Source organism: Cyphomyrmex costatus, unplaced genomic scaffold, assembly GCF_001594065.2.
Source record: "Cyphomyrmex costatus isolate MS0001 unplaced genomic scaffold, Ccosl1.0 scaffold8, whole genome shotgun sequence".
Lineage (NCBI taxonomy): Eukaryota > Metazoa > Arthropoda > Insecta > Hymenoptera > Formicidae > Cyphomyrmex > Cyphomyrmex costatus.
The window spans coordinates 1,855,515-1,878,775 of record NW_017280375.1 but is presented as its reverse complement, the minus strand read 5'-3'; the positions used below and the strand labels follow the sequence as shown (position 1 = coordinate 1,878,775).

Sequence of the window (23,261 nt, the reverse complement as noted above, 5' to 3'; positions counted from 1 at the left end):
GTCTCTATGTACGTGTTCATTAAAATTCCAACAACGGGGCAACCTAGTGCGATAGATCACCGTAAACGATTTGTGTATCCTTACGTGTACTTGCCGCACGACCGGACGCGTGGACGTGCGCACTCACATGCGGGACTCTGAACGCGAAACGCGGCCGCTGACCTGTGTATACCCCCGAAGAAGATGAACAAGGGTGGCACAGAATTACGAAGCGGAAGGGAGAAAGGTTGAGGGGCTAGGGAAGGAGAGTAGGAGAAAACAGTGGCCCCGATACGAAACGGGAGTTCAAAGCCTCGACTCCCGCAACAACGCGTCTAATTACTTGCTTCCTGCCTAGTGCGCGGGCATGGTGAATTTACATCTTGTTTGTTCAAGCAGCAGTAGCGGTGTAAACGCCTCCACTACCATCGCCGTCCAATGTAGATTGGATATTGCCTATAAACAGGCGATTGCCTTTGACTCGGACAGTCTGGTCTCAACGAGCGGCAATATCTTGCGCGAAGAGGATCATGTCGTATTCAGTAGATTACTTTGCGGACAGTGGAATAAATAGGAATGCAAGGCAGAGGACAAAATTTCACTAGATACTAGAGTTTTGTTTCTTTAAGAAAAGAGTAAAACGATTCAACATGCTTCAAAATGCAATCTGTTTTAATCTACAGGGATCGTCTCGGAATGCATTCAGAATGTGACATGCAAACGTAAAAAACGTAATCTATAAAATCATGTCGGAGTTTAAATAGAAAAATAATGGAAATGAAAAGCTTATAGAAACTATTGCTAATTATTGTCTAACTTTAAAAAGCTTTATATTTTTATTTAACTTTTTAAATTATAATTTATATGATTTTATTTTTAATTTTATTTTACATATATGACAAAATGGGAAGATCTTATTAATTAAAATCCTAATTGACCGCTTATAGATCCTTTGTACTCGATAATAAAAATATATATGTAGTTACGTTTTTTCGAAGCATCGCTACTCTGTTCCTGAATATTTAATTGTAAGTCAGTCGCGACAACCTTCTCCATGTTCGTATTAAGGATGAGTTTAGCTCGAGTACTGCTTTCGGATACTGTGACGACGTGAGACGAATAAATATAGATGTAACTTGTAGAATAAGACGAAGAGGTAGTCAAACAAAGATCCCTTTGATATTTTCTGAATCGGCTAGAAAGCGATTAGTTATTTTTAATTAATTAACAAATTAATTGATTATCGATTGAAGAGCTTTGAAAGGATGACGCTTTAAAGTTGTTATTTGTGCGCTACTCTCTGTACATTATAGCTCGCAAAGAGCAATAATAAATATTTCAATATAACGTATACTATCGGGAAATATTATTAGCAGACGCAATGATATGGATATTGTATGCTCTGTAACGTGTTCGATAATGAAAGTCCATTAAGTGTTTGTACACAATAGGTGTTTATGTAATCCGTATCTTGAAACCCTTTTCTGAATCGATGGCTTTTATGTCATCGAATTATAATTGCATTGGGGCATTACATATTATAATTTTTTCGCAAAATGGAAAATACAAACGTTCACTGTAAATTATTTATTTTTATGTTTATTACGCATTTGAGGCTTTCACGGGTATTACCTTCAATTACATATATCAGAAGGTTTGCTGGTTATTTCCGTGTCTTTCTTCATTCTTGATGCCTCGAGACATCAAGAATGAAAAATTTTATTTTTAGATAGTTTAGATAAACTGTATAAATACAATATTAAGGAAATTGCCAATGTGAGCCAACACAAAATATTTTTTGTGAAATAATTAAGTCATATATAATATAAACTCACATTGGCAATTTCCTTAATATTGTATTTATACAGTTTATCTAAACTATTTAAAAATAAAATAACAAGAATAAATTCATATAATTATATTGTTTTAAAATACATAAAATTAGATTAGTTTTTAAGATACATTTTAAAATTATGTTATATAAAATAACAAGACAATTACATTATCTCATCACACAAATGGAATAAAAATGAATTTTGTAACAAAGAATATCAAGAATATTGTCATTGACATTTCTATATTGTAATATTTCTATTGGTATGACTCCTTTATAATTTAGTGTCATTACATGACTAATATTAAAACCCAGCTTGGCTCTTATAACTCCATTGTTTGAATTTTAATCAATTAAGCCTTTACCTTTACATTAATTTAATTATAAATTTATCGTTTTTTTTTCTTGACAGTTGAAAGTATCAAAACATGCTGTTAACGGTATATCCATCGTGATAGCAATTGCAAATGGACAAATCGTCCCGACGCTCTCGGTACCAGACATTATATCACAGATAAGTGTACAGAATTCATCACTTTTATATCAGTCGACGTTTTTCATCCTTAGTTACGTTTTACTGCAGACCTTTCCAATCCTTAAGGGCATTGGACGCTCTTAGCAGATGCAACATCGGTAGGATTGCGCGCTCGAGTGTCTCTATTTTTGTCCCTTTTTTGCTCTTTCGACGATTCGAGCACATCCAAAGAAATCTCCCCTCTCCTCCAACTATGCTGCAATGCAATGGATCATATGCATTCTTGTTGTTCACCGCCACGAACGTATTAGATAGATTATCTGCGCGTAAAATTTAATATCTAGATGAGACCGGGGTATCATGCCATCACGAGTCACAGGGTACCATGGAACATTAACTATTAAAGGTAATCCAGAGTGTTTAGATTAATATAATTAATATAATACAATTTTGTCATTTTTTGTTTCTAGATATCCATACTTTGAAAAAGTTGAATAGAGTCGATAATTATTATTTATCAATTATAAAAGTCTTTATTTAAAAAATTGACTATAAACTACAATAATGACTATTTGTATATTATTAATATAAACATAAACTATAATTTTAAACAAAAAACAAAACTGATTCAGCATTACACCGTATGGCGGTAATTTCGGACAAAAAAGATTTTGTGTTTTATTCAAAATTATAATATAAATCGATAACATATGAATGTTAATTATTGCAGTTTAAAAATAAATAAAATTGGAGTATTTTTTTTATTATAGAAGCTTTTATTAATTGATAAATAATTGGCAACTTTATTTAACTCTTCCCTTAGGTATCCGTAATTTCCACATTTTTTTCTATGTCGCGTACAGCTTGTGACACAAAATGATGCATAATATTTGTTCTTGATACTCTTCATTATCAAATTGCATTTTTATTCGATTTGTGCTTTATAGTTTTATATAACGTAATGCAAAGGTATATTCTAGACTGATATCCTCTCAAAGAACTCTCGGCTAAGCTAAAAGAAGCAAGTAGCGAGGCTCCGCACCAACGGTGTAATCAGAGTAAAAAGTTCCACGTTTCACAAAGACACCCCTTGTATATTTAATGCAGTCTATGCTTAATTGCACAAGCGTAGTAAGAATCTGATGTTCAGCAAATAATAAGAAAATATATAGCGGCAAAATGTAAACTTTAAATGTTCATTATATTTTATATTTTAAATTATTTTAATCTCTTGATTAATACTTTTTACAGGGATAAAATTCTTATATCTGATAATTTTAGATTTGAGATAATTCGATCATGAGCTAACTTTACTGTAAAATTTTTCAAAGAATTGTTCGACAGTTTGACGAATTAATTGAGACAGAAATGTCATTTGGCACATTCGGAATAATATGTCGTCACGATTTCCATATGTGATACGTAAATTAGGATTAATCAGTTTAATGTCACGTCTTTCTCGCTTCTCGAACGCGGTCGCGATATCATTGCACAATATTCCACGTGCATAACACAGAAATCAATTTAAATAATACTCGACACGATACACACACAAACGTACACAATATCCTCATTATTATCTAATTCAGCGATATTCGAACATAACAATGCATATGATGCACGCATAAACGAATTCGCGATACAATTTCATACAGTCTGCGATGGTCGATCGATACAAACCACGCTCGCACACGCGCGATTTATAGGATCCGCGTTAAATCGAAACGAACACGATGCAGCTCCAATAATGTTATGAACGTTTATCGACATCGCGACAGTTCGTATAGCTGAGCCACGATGGCTTTAACGGTAACTTTTCTGATTTCCCAGTAGCAAACAAGTCGACGGTCTTAAATCACGCCAGAAATTGGCAAACAGTTAATACTCGATTCTCCTTTCGCCTCTGGGAGAAGCGGTTGTTAAATAACGAGAAGCGAAAGACAGAGAATCGCAATACGCGCAATACTGTAACTTTTTTTGATCGACAAATGCAATCCATGGCTCTTTCAATTATCGAACTGTATGGAAGTGCTATTTACCGAGGATGTTTGATAGAATAGAAATAAATATGTTTTTAAATAACACAAAATACGTTATGTAAAAAAATTGTTATTACTGGCACGTACTATTTTTATTACACTAACATTGTCTACATCAATGGTTCGACGGGTAGCTAAAAATTTGAATACTAGTCTCTTTTCCTCGCTCCAACAGAAATATCAACCTTTCTGAATTTCTTATCCGACAATAATTGATAAAATATATAAATACAAATGATTTGTGTACATTTAGAAGAATAAATTTTAAGTAAATAGAAAAATTAAAAATAAGTATAGAATAAAGAGAGAATAAGTAGAACAAAAAAAAACCGTTAAAAACCATAATTTTAATGATTTTTGTTTTCTTTACTAGTATAAAACATCGGAACTGAAATTGGAACATTATTCGATATTTTATTAAACCGGAATCGAAAACAAACCGAAAAAACTTTTCGATCCGGGTCCCCCTGGGTTGCGCGCGCGTACGTGTGCGTGCAGTGTGTTGTGTGTGCTTGTGAGTGTATGTTGTGCGTGTGTGTATGTGTGTTGTACACGACACTGCAAATAAAAGTTCCGTTACTCCTACGATATTTTATGACTCCTTCCTTTTCATTATCGTCTGACAACCTCCACGTGGTACACATTGAATAATGTGAATGCCATTGCTTTTCTTACTTACATATCTATCTTAAATCATAAAACGATCGTCAGTTTGAATCTGCAAAATCTTTAATGGTCTTGAACTACTGCAGACACATGTAAAGATAGCGCATTCATGGATTCGACGTACTGGATGACAATGTACCCCTCGCTTTCATCTCTTAATATATTCTAAGTGATACTCTTGAGAAGTTTTTAAGAAAGTTTGGTGAAGTGCCCATCCTAGGAAGATTGTAAAAAAAAAAACCTTAATCATCGAAAGACGCCAAATCCCCTATAAATCGTTCAAATTCAAAGTATACTCGTATAACAATTCATGAACGATGAGGTTTAGAAATATATCCTTTTGGGGAATTATGAGGCCTACATGGAGGTACATTTCCCTGCTAGTTTTGTTTGAATTCAGGGAAGGGGGAGATTAAAAATGGTCCTTATTGCAATCCCTTCTTTGTATTTTTACGCACCAACATTCGCGTCGACTATTATTTATAAGCCGTTATATACCTATTGAAATACCTACAAAATATTCGATAAATTTTTATTAACAATAACAACTGATGTAAACATTTATTTACATTAATCATCTAAGAGAGAACATAAAATTATAACATTATGTATTCAAATATTGATGATATGCACGTATCAAGACTAGATATTTAATTATGCTGGCAATGTATAATATAAATTTAACAATACACGGATATATTAAATATAATAATGCATTCAAAATTTTAACATAGGGCAAGCGATACGTGCTTTGCATAAATAATACTGGCCATTATGTTAATTTTAATTTACTAAATTTATCAGTAATCTAATTTTTGTTGTTTAGTAATAGTAGTACTGTATTATACATCTGATCTGTTAACATCGTTTCCAATTAGTGTTCGTTAATTAAGTTTTATGAATTATGATATTCACTTGCTTAATTAATATAAAAATATAATATCATCAATTAATGAGTAAAATAATATACAATGAAAGATTTGAGCGTAAAAATTGAACTAAGCATATCTAATTTCAGATGAGATCGATAAAGCTAAATAATTTTAACGGATAATGTCTTCAAATTTGATATACATTACAATGCACAGAGGATTTGAAGAAGCTAAATAGCTTCGATGCTTCACCTAATATTTGATAAAGTGGACTCTCAACCAGTTTATGCGTCCAAGTCTTTAATTGAAATATCTGACACAATCAAGTGGCTCGATCGGCAAGCATGATTATCGCGCAAGGATGCGACATTTCCTTTTCCATCAGGATGCTCCGTATAATCCTCCAGTTTTCGTTTGGTGGATTTCAACGTGGAAAACGACATGCGAACGCGTCTGCAAGTTTCTTCCGCAAACTTCAGAATTGGAATTAAGACGTTATAGAAATGGATTAAGGAGTTTAATTAAGTTGATTCAACGCCCGCGCCACAAAATTTCGCAGCTCCTCTCTGGACTTGCGCGCAGATTGCCCTTTATCGTTGATTCTTCGCGGAATTTAGTTTCTAATTTCGAAGTTCACATTGCATAAATTTTACAAGCTTCCTAAAATCTTATGCAATTAGCAAAGACAAATAATTGTATATTCCATAAAAACACTCGCGATTAATCGTTTAATTGATGCACGATCGATTGAGCGATTAATCTTCGTAGCATCGGAAGGAAGTTAACAATTATTCAAAGCACGGGCATTCAGAAGGGACAAGAGAGGGGAGGCATCTGCCCCTCCCTGGGCAATAATCTCTAATAACAATTTCTCTTCCTCGACCTATCTCTTTTACGTATAATTATGTATTCATAACAATTGCGCATATTGTTCAATATCTATTTGCTCCTTTTTTATTTTGTGGTGACAATATCAAGATTTCGATGTTGTACAATGACCATTTCATTATTCATCTTACATGCACTCCAAAATTATATATCTGTCTTTTTTTTTTCACTTAGCCTTTCCCTTTTTTCTTTCCATGCGTGCTCAGCTTTATCCTTTCTATACCTTTTTATATTCTCCAGCCCACTTTGTCCCCTGTCGGTCCTCACCTTCCATTGCTAGGCGACTTCGCAATATTGTAATGTAAAGTACAATACGTTGCTCTCTAAAAGATATGCTGCCGTAAAGAGAAGGATGCGCTGAGCACGAACGCAGGAAAAGATTAAAAATAGAAGTAATACATCTCTCGCGGCAGAAAAATACATGTACGCATAATGAGTATACGCATGTGTTCAGTAATATGTGTAAAAAATAAAAATGATTGATTTCTTTTTAAATATAAGAATTACTCACATCGTTAATAAGTACAAATTTTATATTTTTCCACTTCGATCTTATCATAGAATTAGAAATTTTTTCACGTATATATAATTAAATTAGCGTTGAAAAATTAATTATTTCCTTCCTACTTACAGATAGAACGACTGTACAGTATTTAAAATTTTAACTAGATAAAAATCTGAGGTAAATATCTAGAAAAGGGGAGCCTCCCCCGATGATCTTGACCTTGACAACATATGTCAAGGTCAAGATCATCGGGGTGGGCTCCCCTATTCTAGATATTTACCGCATATTTATGATTTTTTTAACAATTGACTATAAGTTATAGTTACTATACATTATAATGATTATAATAATTATAGTAATTATAACTATTGTTATGATATATAATTATAATCACAAATTTTCTCTGTAATACGAGTATATATAATATTGTATTCGAATGAGCGAAATAATTGAGAAAAGTAATAACGATCAGAAGATTCTCCAAAGTTTTTCTGTCTAAAACTTGTTTTAATGCACACAACCGATCAAGACTAGAAAATTGGCGAAACATATACGAAATAATGTCATTTTTTCCCAATAACGTTACTTTGCATAAAGGATTCTCAGAGAAATGAAAATATTATGTCGATAGAGGAACATGGCAATAACTATTTGAAATGACAGGTGCAAGTGCGCATCTTAAATTACAAAGTTCCATCGACATCTTCAAGGAATAGTTATCGTTTGCTCAGAGACTCCTATCTCTGCTCACGAAATCGCCTCGACTATGAAAAATCCAGTTAGGAATGACCATCTACACTATATACCATGTACTCTCACATACTCTATTGGTTTCTTATTGTCACCTGCGCCGAAAGCTTATCCCGTAAATGGATCAAGTGCGTGAAACGTTCTTCCGATGAAGTTTCGATCGACACTCACGTTCGATCGAAGCAATTCTGATCGTGCAAAATACATTTCTACAATAAATTTGTCTCTTGCCGATGACACATGTCTTACTACGAACTTTGAGCGACTTTGAGAACTTTGTAAATGTCATATGAGCTACAAATTAAATAAAAATTGACAAAATTAAATAATTCTATTAGTTATATCTATAAAAATATTTCAAAATTTTTTTGAAGAATATGGCATATATTTAAATATAAATATCAAATATATAAGTCATGTATGCAAAGAAAGAAATTGTCAAAGTATCTAAACATTTAACTAGATATACTATATATTGTAAAATTTTTCAATACAACTGATTCTTGTTTTTGATTCCTTATATAAATCTACATTTATAAACCAATCATATACCTATTGAAGAATTTTATAATAGTGCAAATCTGTTTTTCTCGTTGAATGTTGACATACGTTAATAAATAGTTCGCGTTTTATAATTGTCCACAATTTAAAAAATGCTTTAATTGCATATGGAAGAAACACCTGTCAGGGCCTTAAAGAGATACATTAAACTTATAGGTATTTCATGCTACACAGAATGCAGTAATGACAAAATCAGCCGTACCTTATGCGATCTAAAACAAAACATTAGCGTACGACGGGGATTCACGAACCGCGCGCCATATGGCAGAAGATTTCCGTGCAGGAAACTCGCTAGGGTCCGCGAAATTAGCCGCAGATACCCGGGATTTCGCTTGCATAAGCGACGTAGCAAAAACTCAGAATTCGCGAGAAGGATGGCTCGCGTGAGGTGGGGGAATTATAGCGACAGATTTGCAAGAGTGGTATACAAGTAAACAGGGACGGATGATTTTTCGAAGCTTAAAGCTATCAATCTTTGATAACTTCAACAAGCTAAAGTAAATGAATCTTTCGATCTTTCTTGAACAATGTATAACATGAAGATGATTCGTATTGACTGATTCGTATTTCTAAAAATTTGAAGAAAAGTTCAATAATCAGAGACAAATGATGTGTCAAATTTATAAATAATAATTTTCTAAAGTATACTCAATAAAAATTAGTTAATTAAACAAAAAAATAATAAAGAGAACAAATTTATCCTGATTTTACGCAATAAATAACTTTAAGAAAATTGCTAACCTGCTAAATTGCTTCTCATACAAAATATTCTGCGAAATGCTCTTTTATTAATTTTGCTCCAAGTCCTAAAAGCTTAAATTTCAGTAGTTTTCACATAAATCCGTCCCTGTAACTATGCCGCTGTAACTATGGAATATGACACGAGAGAAAGGGATACGTAACAGCAAAGAGGGTGGCAGAGAGGGGTGGAGTAGCGAGAAAAGAGACGAGAAGCGGGTAGTAAGGCTCTTGCAAAACATACGCGGCTGAATCTGACACATCCTCTAGCAATCTGTTGGGTTTTCCAGGATGGCGAGGGGGCGTACAAATCTAGACGGTTACTTACTGACACACACAGCATTTTGCTATCCGTACCGAACTTTCTCTTGCTTCCACTTGCGTCCGCGATCTCCTAGCCAACTCTCTTCCTCTGGCTCACTACCTCTCATCTCCACCCTCTCGACAGTATTGTATTGTATTAAAGCTGCGGCTCGTGTTGCGGCTTGACAAAAGCAGGCGCACGACCTACCTCGGCGCGCACTCAGTCTCCACTTCCACCTTCCTCCCGTCCCTCAACCACCACCACACTGCCACCCTGCACGCGCAGCACCCCGTGATGCTGCAAAGTCCAGAACACGCTGTATTATTCACGGAATAATTTAAACCGCAAATGACAGATATCCTAAATGTCCTTCTGGCTGGTCCGATTGACCATTCTGATCCAGCCAGGTTTCGCTCCTGTCATCTTGACATGCGCGACAGCCGCAACAGGCAGATTAATACCTATACATACACGAGGCTCGCGGAAAATACGAACGTATGTACAATATAAATACCAGTTAATTTGTTATCGTCAATCGAATTTGATTATTAATACGCAGATAAAATTCCCGATATAAATATTAGTATGGTTCATTTAAGCATTTCATAAAATCGTTTTAAACCTATTATCGCATTATAAATAATATATACACATCCTCCAGGAAAAGTCCGAATTAATAAACGATAGAAATAAGTAGACTAAACCTATATTCTAAACAAAACAATGAAGACATAAACGTTTGAATCAGTACGTATAGAGACTGCTCATTGACAGTCGACCGTTATACTTTTATTTATATCTATTTTAGTTTAATGCCTATTTAATACAATACAAAAAAAAATAAAGAGTTTCACGCAATTAGAATAAAAAGATATACAATTCAAACTAATATAAAAAGTTATTTTAATATAATACTTCAATAATAAATTAAAACTCCGTTTATTGTAAGTATTATAAGTAAGTGAGGTGAGAGAAGAGTATGATCGACGTTCAAAAATAGAGAAAAAAATTATTGATCGAACGGTAACATTTTTATAACATTTGTTATCTTTATGATATACTTCCTGTGTTACATTTGTCCCTGGTCTCCCCTACTCTGCGCACATCGAAGATGATGATGACCGATCGAAGAGCGCCATGGTTACTTTATGACTAACAATTGAATGCTTACGTATTGTTTCGATGCTGCAAGTGCTTGCAGTTTTAAATGGAAACTGGCCAAATGTAGACCGATGAATAATATTGAAAGCTATACACAGAAAGAAATTCTCATAGAAAAGTTTATGTTAACGCTAATGTGTAAAGAGTAATCATTTTTTAACAGTGTCGATCTAATATCGTGTTATATGATATGTTGGGAACTTCTATTCTACTAATAATTATAAATATGTCATCGAAATTTCGAAGATGCATTCAGTGCAAAATGTGGAAAAACTGGCAGCTGTTCGATGCTACGGACTTTCAATCGCTTATGTATCCTTGCTTCACCTTTTGCCGCATACTCGGAATATTTCCGTATCGCATCAATGCTTCAACTTTTAAAATTACGAAACAACGCTATATTCTGACAACTGTCATTATTTGCGTTTTCTGTATTCATGAATTAATACTGCTGTGTAAGATTAACATTACTGGAACGATCGTGTATAATACTATACCTATGACTCTTGAACGCAACTGTTTTTTTATACTCGGCGGGTTTATCGCGGTTACTACGTATATTATGAACGGTCCTCGGATGCACTTGCTTCAAAGTATAATGGAAATCTCTTTGAGACTGTCTCCTGATTCGTATCGAAAGCTGTCTAGAATGATTCACGCTAAAGATATTTTCGGTTTCTTTTTTCTAATCGGACGAATGATATATTTTTGGTCAGTTACAAATTTTAGTAACATGGACAGGATTTTCACATTTTATATCAACTTAATAGTGTTTCAAATGGATATGTTGCACATGAATTGCGTGTGCGTGTTAACAGCCTGTTTTAAGGAAATCAACGATAATCTGACAAATTTGCGGAAGCATGTAGTGAATGACGAACTATATAATTTAAGGGAAACTTATCACGAGCAGAGAAAACCATTTCTACTAATGAAACTGAAAGCTTTGAAAAAACAGCATTTAATGATCAGCGACACTGTGAAAATGTTGAATACTATTTTCAGTCTACAACTTCTTGCTACTATAGTTATGACTTTTGCTGAGCTTACATTCTATATATATTTTTGTATTCTTCATTGGAAATCTGACATGCATTCAGAACACAGATATTTTTATCCGATATTGATAATCTATTTGACGTATCAATGCATTAAAATATCGTTGATCGGATGGGCTTGCGATACAGGCAAGGATGAGGCTATATACGAGGGTCGGTACCACCGTTCATGAAATACTGAACGTCACTATCAATAAACAAATCGAAGATGAAGTAAATAAAACAATAAAATTTGATTTGTACATTTCTTTTTAAGATATCTTGTGTGTCAAAATTTATATTTTGATTGTGAGTCTCGTATTCAGAACACATTTACAACAATGTTAGTACGTTGACATGCTATAGATTACATTACGCATACTACAATATTTCAGAACGCGTTATTATCGATAAAAACACGGTATTTTGAGTACGGGTCTAAATCTGGGCAATTAATTATTTATTAATTTTGTACTTAATAATCTTTTAATTTAATGTTTTATAGCTGCAGTTGTTTTCCTTGCAAGTATTGTATCAAGAAAATGCATTTTCCGCTAAGGGTCTTATAATAGATGCAACACTTCTCGTTGCGGTAAGTGAATAATTACTTATTTTTAGTAATGTGTGCCTATATATTTCTTATTTATACCTATATAATTTTTTAATTTTAGATAGTGAGTAATATCACTACATATTCATTAATTTTAATACAATTTATAATTACCGAGCAAGTTTGCAAAAAAAAGATTACAAACAATATTACATAAACAAATCCAATTAAAAGAAGGTAATAAAATCAAATAAAAATATATATATATTTAAATATTAAAACGTTTTCTTTTGTGTATGTTTTAGCATTAGGTACATGCGAATGTATATGTGTGTGTAGAGACAAAACCTTATATATTAACATTCAATTGCAAAAATAAATCTTTGATATGTTAGGTTACTTTACTTGCTTATGTACATACTATGTGTTAAATATAATAAATATATTTGTAAGAAATATCGTCTTACTGTAACTTAATGTAACTTCAAGTTAAAATCATCATTTTTTTAATTAATCCTATCTAATATTTAAATTTAGTCGGATTTGTCGGATATTTTAATTTTTTTCACAACAGTAATAACGAAAGAGGAAATATATTTTGGAATGAACTTTATAATTAAAATTAATATTTATAAACAGCTCGTTAAATATTTTTTGCACTTTGATCCAATTCATTTATTAACAATGATTAAAAAACATTTCGGTAAAGTGTAATGAGATTGATGAATTATCATGATAACATACATATTTTGTCATCGCACTTTTTATTATTGCTAAAATAAAAAAATTAGCATTTTAACTGTCTATAGATTGCGATCTACTAAAATTTTCACTAAGGAAAATATGTCGATCATTTTTAATCTAATAAAAACGAGGAAAATTTAATTTAGCTAAAAAGGAGTCAGCGCGGTAAGAAATGCGCAAAATAGAAAAAATTATTTAATAAGATATGTAGTTAATATCTTATAATAATAAATATAGTTGATATCTTATGATAATATCTTTTTTTTTTTGCGGTAAGAAGTTCTTCCCGCACTGACTCCTTTTTAGCCAAATTAAATTTTCTTCGTTTTTATATATAAGGAGTTCATTATTAATTATTGTATTAATTCTTAATCTAGATAAATAGTTAGATCAATCATAATCCATAGCGATGTATTTTGATCTTGAATAACTTTACCTCAACAACTATGTAATGTTACAATTTTTTAGATATTTAGTGTTAAAGTGCAATTTCCGAATTTAAATAAAGTCTTTTCCTTAAAAAAAAAAAACTTCTAGGGAATTACTTTCTATCCGACTTCTTACATCAAACGAGATCTACCCTACATTCCTTCTACCTAGAGACTTTCCCATGCATAGCGAGGTCCATTCTACGTCCCTTACGCTTAGGGGAGTATGATTTTTCACGCAAAGAGAGATCCACTCTACTTGCCCCTCTGCCTAGGGATATTCGATTTTCTAGACAGGAGATATGATATAAACCTCATTTTGCATGAAAAATCTGATGTTCCTAGACAGGACATACAATAAAAACTGAATGCGGACAAAGTAACGTATTAGCATAATTTAATTCTCGACCGTTTTCACTAAACTTTGATATTAATTCATAAAAAGTCGAATAGTTAATTTTCGAAGTAATCTTTCCATAGAAAACGAAGACGCTTTTTTTTTACATTTGCACCATCTTTGGGGGAGCTGTCGAATCCTCCCACAGTTATCCATAGTGCAATGCGAAACGGCGCGAAAACTTTGAATACTTGCTGCTTGATATATTAATAAAATATTTGTTTCTTTTTTCTAAAAATAGGACAAATTCCAAAAGAATTAAACATAACTTATTAGCATTTTATCATAAAGATGTACATTATCTTATATGTATAGATATGTATACGAGTACATACATAAATATACGCCATAAATATATATATATATATACAAGGTGAATCATCTATCATTTGATCTGTTTACATTTCTGCCTTTCTCCTATAATAAATTCGTCAGTTACTCTCTCTCATCAGAAGTTATCGAGTAAATTACTCCTATCACAATGAACTAGTCCTTTCACAAGAACAATGTTTAGTTGTGACACGAACAGATCGTACGTACAGATGCAACGCTTCCAATTGTTGCAAGAGAGTCCAATATTTTAAACAATTTCATTAAGAAAGTAACAACGTGAATAAGTAAGCGTACATGAATAAATAAATATATAAATGAAAATTAGATACTATCTTTTTTTGCAATTTTTACCAAAATAAAAAAAAAGATGTCTAAAAAATTTTTTTTACAATTAATTTATCAATTCTCAAGACAGGGTCTCGAAGTTTGACCAATTAAATTCGAGACACATTCAGCTTTATATTATAAATATCTCAAAAATTGCAACAGACCACCATATAGTTGTTGAGTTATTTAGGATCAAAGTACGCAGTGCTATCAATTATGATTAATCTAACTATTTATCTAGATTAAAACTGATCGACATATTCTCCTTGGCGAAATTTTTAATAGATCGTAATCTAACTACTTATCTAGATTAAAATTAATCGATATACACTCTTTGGTGATATTTTTAACAGATCGTAATCTATAGAGCGTAAGATAATCAATTTTTTATTTTAGTAATAATAAAAGAATGCAGTAACAAAAAACATAAACGTTATCACGCTAATTCGATCGCATTAAATTTCAACTCCTTTAATCATCGTTAATAAATAAATTAACTCAAAGTGCAAAAAAACAAATTCATTAAACTGTTTCAGAAAATTAATCTTACTTATAAAGTCCATATTTTAAAAATATATATTTCTTTTTATTCTCAACAAATCTGAACTAATCTAAATAGTAGATATAATTAATCCAAGATATTGCTAATAAATTTTAAGTTATTATATTAATAAGACGAGATAGAGAAAGAGAGAGATATTCCTTACAAATATATTTATTACATTTAACACATGGTACGCATAAGAAAGTAAAGTACTTGACATATCAAAGATTTATTTTTGCAATTGAATGTTAATATAAAGTTAAATATTGACATAAGGTTTTATCTCTACACATACACATATACATCCGCACGCATGTACCTAACGCTAAAACATACACAAAGAAAACGTTTTAATGTTTAAATATATTTTATTTATTTGATTTGGTTATATATATATCTTCTTTTTGATTAAATTGCTCATGTGATATTGTTCGCAATCTTTTTATTGCAAACTTGCTCAGTGATTAAAAATTGTATTAAAATTAATAAATATGTAGTGATGTTACTCACTATCTAAAATTAAAATTACATAAATTAAAATTATATAAATAAGAAATACACATTAACTAAAATAAACAATCATTCACTCACCGCAACGAGAAGCGTTGCGTCTAGTATAAGACCCTTAGCGGAAAATGTATTTTCCCGATGCAGTACTTGCAAGGAAAACAGCTGCAACTACAAAACATCAGATTAAAAGACAATTATGTACAAAATTAACAAATAATTACTAACTGTGTTGATTTAAAGTATAAAGTTTGACATAATATCATCAGAATAATGTATAAATCAAATTTTGTCGTTTCATTTACTTCGTCTTCAATTTGTTCATCGATAGTGTCGTTCAGTATTTCATGAATGGTGGTACCGACCCTCATAGCCTCATCCTTGCCTGTATCACAAGCCCATCCTATTAACGATATTTTGATGCATTGATATGTTAAAGATATTGCCAAAAACGCATTATAAAGCGTGTAGTCTTCATTCATGTCAGATTTCCAATGAATTATATAAAAATACAGATAGAAGGTAAGCTCAGCAAAAGTCATAACTATAGTAGCGAGTAGCTGTAGACTGAAAATCGTATTCAACATGTGCACTACGTCACTGACCATCAAATGCTGTGTTTTCAAAGCTTTCAGTTTCATTAGTAGAAATGGTTTTCTCTGTTCGTGATAAGTTCTCCCCAAAAGATACTGTTCATTGTTCACCACAAGCTCCCGCAAATTTGTCAGATTATCATTGATTTCTTTAAAACAGGCTTTTAATACGCATACACAATTCATATACAACATATCCACGTGAAATACTATCAAGACGACATACATTACGAGAATCTTGTCTACGTTATCAAAATCTTCTATAGAATAATAAAATATTATTCGTCCGATTAGAAGAAAGGAACCGAAAATATCTTTAGCGTGAATCAGTCTAGACAGCTTTCGATACGAATCAGGAGACAGTCTCAAAGAGATTTCCATTATACTTTGGAGCAAGTGCATTCGTGGACCGTTCATAATGTAGGTAACAATCATGATAAACCCGCCGAGAAAGAAAAAACAGTTACGTTCAAGAGTCAAAGGTATAGTATTATACACGATCGTTCCAGTAATGTCGATCATATACAGCATTATTAGTTCATAAATACAAAAAACGCAAATAATAACAGTTGTCAGAATATAGTGCCATTTTATAATTTCAAAAGTAGAAGCGTTGATGCGATACGGAAATATTCCAAGTATGCGGCAAAAGGTGAAGCAAGGATACATAAGCGATTGAAAGTCCGTAGCATGGAACAGCTGCCAGTTTTTCCACATTTTACACTTAACGCATCTTTGAAATTTCAATGACATATTTATCATTATTTGTAGAATAGAAGTTCCCAACTATTTGTATCATATAACTTAAATTACACACACTGTACAAAAATGATTACTTTTTATACAATACATTAGCATTAGCATAAGCTTAACTATCAGAATTTCTTTGTATATAACTTTTAATATTATTTGATAAGATTTTTTATCGATCTACACTTGAGCAGCTTCCATTTAAAACTGCAAGCACTTGCAGCATCGAAACAATACATAAGCGATCATTTGTTAGTCATAAAGTAACCATGGTGCTCTTCGATCGGTAATCATCACCTTTGATGTGCAGAGTAGGGGAGACCAGAGACAAATGTAATACGGGAAATTTATGATAAAGGTAACAAATGTTATAAAAATGTTACTGTTCGTCCAATAATTTTTTCTATTTTTAAACATTAATCACACTCTTCTCTCACCTCAGTTACTTACAATACGTATAAGCAAGCAAAATTGTAATTTATTATTGAAATATTACATTTAAAGTAACTTTTTATATTAGTTTCAATTGTATATCTTTTCGTTCTAATTGCGTGAAACTCCCTATTTTTGTTTGCACTGTATTAAATAGAAATTAAACTCAGTAATAGGTATAAAGTTTGTTACGATTATGTATTAGACGAGCATGTAATAATATGTTAATGAGAGATACTGCTAATGGCGACAAAAGTAATGAGACGTTATTATTTAACAATATCAGTAAGAGATCAATTTAGAATAAACTGACAATATATTATAAATTAAAGACTAGTTTATTCTAAGGATAAACTAGATTTTAATTTATAATCTATTGTCACTTTGCTCTAATTTTACCTTTTTAATGGTATTATTTGGTATTGAAACCGAGCTAGATTTAAAATTATTATATTACTTTGTTCCCATTTGGTTTTTTTCCTATGCTCTACTTAGGAACGTCAGACTTACAATTGAAAATAAGGTTTTCATCATATGCTCCTACCTAGAAAGTCGGATACCCCTAGGCAGAGCGGCTGGTGGTGTGGACTCCGATTATAGCGTAGAAAATTGGAATCGAATACCTATATAGATAGTAGAGAGGTGAGATTGACCTCACTTTGTGTAAAAAGTTAGATGAAAAGTAGTTTCCTAGGACTTTTTTTCCTCTAAAGAAAAGATTTAATACTAAAATTGCACTTTAACTCTAAACATCTCTCCAATGTAAAATTTACAATTTTCCATGCGAAAGTAAAAAATGAGTTGAATTAGATTAGTGTATATATATATATATATATATATATTGTGGATATATTAATACATATTGTAAATACCGTTTGAATTCAAATTGTAATGACCTCAGCACACACTTTTGCATGACGCATAAGAGAATCAACAAATTATAATCCTTCTTTTCCTCCTACTTCACGGAAGAGAAACATTTTGATTGGTTGATTCTCTTACGCACTATGCATTATGCGTTACGCAAGAGTCTGTGCTGCAGCCTTAAATCTATTGACGTTGAAAATAACACAATTGGGATCAAAATCTATGTATCATAATAAATTTTTATTTGTTATAAAATAATTCAGCATCAAGATCCTTGCTTAGCTCGTATAATTAATTTTGTAATTTTAAAAAATTACAATACTAACTTTTAATTTTTATCTCTGATTACGATTGCATGTTGAAAATATCTACTTTTCTGACCGATGTTTTAATGAACTCGGTACTCAGTCATCATCTTCTTCATTCTTGTCCTGTCTCAAGTTTGAAGATGAACCTCAACCACGACTCTATCAAAAGTGCTTTTAACCCTTATCAAACGCATCTGACTCTGACATGTAATTCGAATTTGCCGCCTACCTGCGGTGTCAGCGGTCCTCTTAAAAGTTATATTGTAGCTAGTGCAGCTTTATCAGATTCATGCGAATCTTCTCACTTGAGGAAATATGCAAAATCCGCAAACGACATAATAAAACACTGGTATTATTAAATATGCAAAACTTTACAAAAATTATCTATACAGCACAGATTATTTAGTAACATTGCAACGTTCCAACAATTTTGCAGAGAAACATTATTGCAAATGTTGCAGCAGGGTTGCTTCTGTGCTACATGGATTAATGCAATTTTATCAAAGAGCACATTAGATAACAAAACAAAAATATAATCAACAAAATATAAGCACTGAAACGTATCGCCATTCACAGGATGCAGTATGAAAACATCTGTGAAATAATTTCAAAAAACGTCCTCTGAAAATGATTTTTAACAAATTTTACATGGAAACGTAGCTCATCCTGAAAAGCAACTTTTCGGCGACTTTTCCGGTAGACAATGTTCACGATGCGCCATTCTTAGGTTTTACATTAGGGCGACATGCACGATGACTTGAATTAACGAGAGGCTTTTCGTATCTCGGCGTTATTACAGCTCTAAGTAATGCGCTGTGCTTAAACCCGTATTTACGACAGTCGTGCAAAACTTTTTGTCCTCGGACCGAAATATTTCTCTTAGCCAATCGATAGCGCAGCATCAGAAATTTTTAATTTATGTAGTCTTCCAACTACACAACATAGAGGCGCAAGCAATCACATGTGATTTTATTTGGTCTATAAAACTGCGCGACAACCATAAGAAAGAACATGAGAATTTTTTATCGTGTTTTAAAATTTATCAAAAATGTCCATCGTGACTACAGCTTTGCAAACGAATGAATAACAACTTGTTTTTAAAAACATTTTACATATTATATATTTTACTTATAATTTCGTTGACATCTAGAATTGCTGAACACTTCATTTCGCTTAAAAATCTAATTTAAAAAAATATAAATTATACTTTAATTTTTTTCCATAAAAATTAGCACATTTGATACATCATACAAAATATATCTTTTTCTCTTTTCACAGCTACAAAAGATTATAGGTTATATAAATTGTATAATAAAAAGAATTAATCCAATATAACGTCTTAAGAATAAATTTAAATAAATAACTTTCACAAATAATAATTAAAAATAAATAATTCTTTAAACATGATTAAATTTTCCTTCAAAATGAAGCACCGGTATATTTTCATTTTTATTTATCAACAGTATTTTTTACGCTCAACTTAGGACCTGTTCTCCTTGTAACAAGAAGAAGGGCGAGTCATACGTCAAAGGTAATGGTGCGTTAATGAATGATTTGTCTCCACCCAGCTATTTTTCTACGCGTTTATATTTTTTCGTCTACTACATTCTCTTTCCGTCTCTTTTTTCATGTAATATTTGAATATTTTATATTTACATCTTAAAAATGTATCACAATATTAATTATACTCTGACTTTGCCATGATTTTAGTAAGAATGTTTCATTCATTTGTAATATGTGTAATTATATTTCTACGAAATTAATGTATTAAATACCATAAATAAATATTGTTTTTATCATATTTTATATATTGTAAAAAATTTTTTTTGTTTAAAAAGTATATTCTTTCTTTTGCCTTGTACTCTGAAATATCTAGACCTGGTTCTGCATCAAAATAATTACGTAGAACACACTCAACCTAGTTGTTCAAAATGTCAAAACTTTGCAATGTTCATCAAACTTGAGTATTCTACATAATTATTTTAATAGATTCACAAACTTATTTTCAGATCAGTATCTAGTTATTTTTAGATCAAAACAAGCAAAATCATTTCTTTCCATGTATATACGCGTCGTATCCGTATCAATTTTGTATATAAGTATTATATCATAGTATAGCTACATCAAATATTATTATAATCTAAAATTAATAATACAAAAATACATTAAGAAATTAGATTTATAGAGATTAAATTTATATTGTAATTAGATAATCTTTTGTTTTATAATCATGTTTATAAATTCTATTATTGCGCTTGTAAATTCTATTTTTGATTTAGCTATTCTAATAGTAGTATACTAATATAATATCAGACTTTTTATCATACAGTATCTATTGCTCAAAAATTTCAATAAATGACAAAATTTAAAAAAATAGACAAAAGAAAAATGGTTTTTACAATGAATATTAAATATTTATTAAATAAAATAAATATTTTTTGTATATTTAAAAAAAAGAAACTATAATTTTAAAATTCTCAAAATTTGCATCACAATAAATTGACACTGGCAATTAATCAAAGTGTTTATTTGACCACTAGCAGACTATCACTGATGACTTCTTTCACTCTACTTTACACAATTAATCAATAATTGTAGAACAAAGTACATCACTTGCTCATAGTTTTTAACCTTGACAATGAAATATTTATTCACAAGGTTTTGAATTTCCTTATTTTTTTGTTTCTTCTAAAAACTAAATAAAAATATATATCAACATTTCTTTATTCGAATATAAAAAGAATCAACAGATATAAATATAAACATTTGGCAAGCAATTAGTTTACCTTTTTTTTTTTATATAAAAACAATATTTATTGAATTTTGAACTCTACATCGAGAAAAAAAATATATTAAATTTTAATAAATATTTCTTTGAATATAAATCTTATTTTTACTCATAGTAAATAAATATTTAGATAAGTGGAAAAAATAATAGTTGAATGAAACTAAAACATTTTGTATCTAATAAACATGTGTTTATGTAGCGGAGACTATTCAAAGAAATATTTATTAAAATTTAGTGAATTTTTTCTCAGTGTATCTTAAATGTCTTAAACTGTTTGTTATCTGCTGTTTATCGACTTTTATCGCCATGTCACAATAAAACGGCATTTTAACGCCGATTTATGTTGAAAATTCAAATTGTAACGACATCTGATTATCTCTACTCTCATTATAGAGATAATTATACGAATATATAGCTCGAAATCTACTCCTATGAATACCATCTTTGTATTCTCGACGAATATAAAAATAGGGTCCGCGCACACGAAGCCTGAATTATTTCTTCCGCAAAGCTGAGTGAGAAGCACCCGACCAATGGACATCCCGTTCACTTATTTACCGTGGCCCCAAGCAAACTGATCGTGGAACATGTATTGAATTTTTCATACGGACCGCCTCGTCTTTTTTCCGTCGCGCGCTCGAGTTCTTTTTAAAAATTCCTACGCGAGACCGGTAACCTCGATTCTTCCCTGAAAGATTGAACGGCCGTTTCGCATCTACGAACGAAAGTGTTCTGTGTCCAAAATGCGCATCGTGACAGTCGTATTGCTATCAATTTCGCTATTCTGTACTTTCCAACACAGTCACGGATACAACATTCTAGGTATTTGCCCAAGTGCAAGTTACAGCCACCAACAATCTTTTCAAGCATTGATGAAAGCACTGGCGTTTCGTGGTCATAAGGTTACCGTTTTATCAACAATTCCCTTAAAGGTAAGTAAATTTTTTCCTCATTTCTTTACTTTAATCCTTTATCTTTATACAACTGACACACATTATTTATATATTTTGTGGATATAATATAAAAAAGTGAAAAATTTTATATAAACAACTAGAAACTTTTACAACAAATTTTATTTTAATAAATTACCTTATTTTTAATGTTTAATTTGCTCACTCTTTTTACCCACCCGTTACGATTCAACGCTTTTGCCTATAATATATATCATTACTTGCAAGAATTATCATCGACAAAGCCGCTTTGTACTCATTAAAGATTCAAGGCGATACATTGTTCACTGTCATTTTCGTTCAGTCTTGACAAACTTGCGATTTTATTCGCATCCAAATATTTTTTTGGATTATTAACAAAATCTTTTTCAATATTAGATAAAATAGAAACTATTGTAATCGAATCTTGCATGTACGTTTTATTTAATTTTTCGCTTTCAGATAGAAATTGTTACACAATGCAAATTTTAATTTATAGAAACACACTCGAAAAAAATCTTAATTTCAAAAAATATCTCTTTGTTTGTATTTAAAAACAATTATTTCTTTGGATCCATGAAAATTTTTTTTAATACGAGCAAAGAAATATTCCTTTAAAATTAAGATTTGTGTGTGTGTGTTGTGTGTGTGTGTGTGTGTGTGTGTGTGTGTGTGTATGTGTGTGTGTGTGTGTGTGTGTGTGTGTGTGTATGAGAGAGAGAGAGAATTGACAGTTTAAAAAATACATAGATATTAAACTCAATGACTTTTTCAAGCTATTCTTTTTTTTTGCATTTCACTTACTCCATTTCTACTCGATTTTTCTCTGACGTCTTTCTTTCAGGTTTTCTCAGATCGTTTGCCTGACATCTCACTCCTTTCCATCTACTGCCTCATATAATCCTTCCCTTTTCTCCTTTCTTTCTATGTTCTCTCTCTCTCTCTCTCTCTCTCT

At 31.4% G+C, this 23,261-nt stretch overlaps 2 protein-coding genes and 1 pseudogene across 2 annotated transcripts in view; 2 read left to right on the top strand and 1 right to left on the bottom strand.

Annotated features, from left to right (window-relative positions):
- Window positions 1-10,998: 10,998 nt before the first annotated feature.
- On the top strand, window positions 10,999-12,576 carry LOC108781251 (uncharacterized; annotated as a pseudogene).
- Window positions 12,577-15,549: 2,973 nt separating this feature from the next.
- LOC108781250 (putative gustatory receptor 28a) lies at window positions 15,550-16,985 on the bottom strand. The gene is made up of 3 exons (XM_018549168.1): window positions 15,945-16,985; window positions 15,724-15,810; window positions 15,550-15,645 (listed from the first exon to the last, which is right to left on the bottom strand). Exons 1-3 carry the CDS (start codon window positions 16,983-16,985, stop codon window positions 15,550-15,552), a joined length of 1,224 nt encoding a protein of 407 aa, XP_018404670.1.
- Window positions 16,986-22,120: 5,135 nt separating this feature from the next.
- The window catches only part of LOC108781317 (UDP-glucuronosyltransferase 2B15), a 12,043-nt gene continuing 10,902 nt past the window's right edge, over window positions 22,121-23,261 (top strand). Inside the window, exon 1 of the mRNA XM_018549255.1 lies at window positions 22,121-22,309. Coding sequence (XP_018404757.1) covers window positions 22,121-22,309 — 189 coding nt within the window. The remainder of the gene's footprint in view (window positions 22,310-23,261) is intronic.

Coding starts and splice junctions, on each gene's coding strand:
- LOC108781250 (XM_018549168.1), bottom strand. CDS start 16,985: ATGTCATTGAAATTTCAAAGATGCGTTAAGTGTAAAATGTGGAAAAAC. Junction 15,811..15,944: donor ATGAACAAATTGAAGACGAA/GTAAATGAAACG, acceptor GATGTTTTGTAG/TTGCAGCTGTTTTCCTTGCA. Junction 15,646..15,723: donor ACGCAACGCTTCTCGTTGCG/GTGAGTGAATGA, acceptor TTTTAATTTTAG/ATAGTGAGTAACATCACTAC.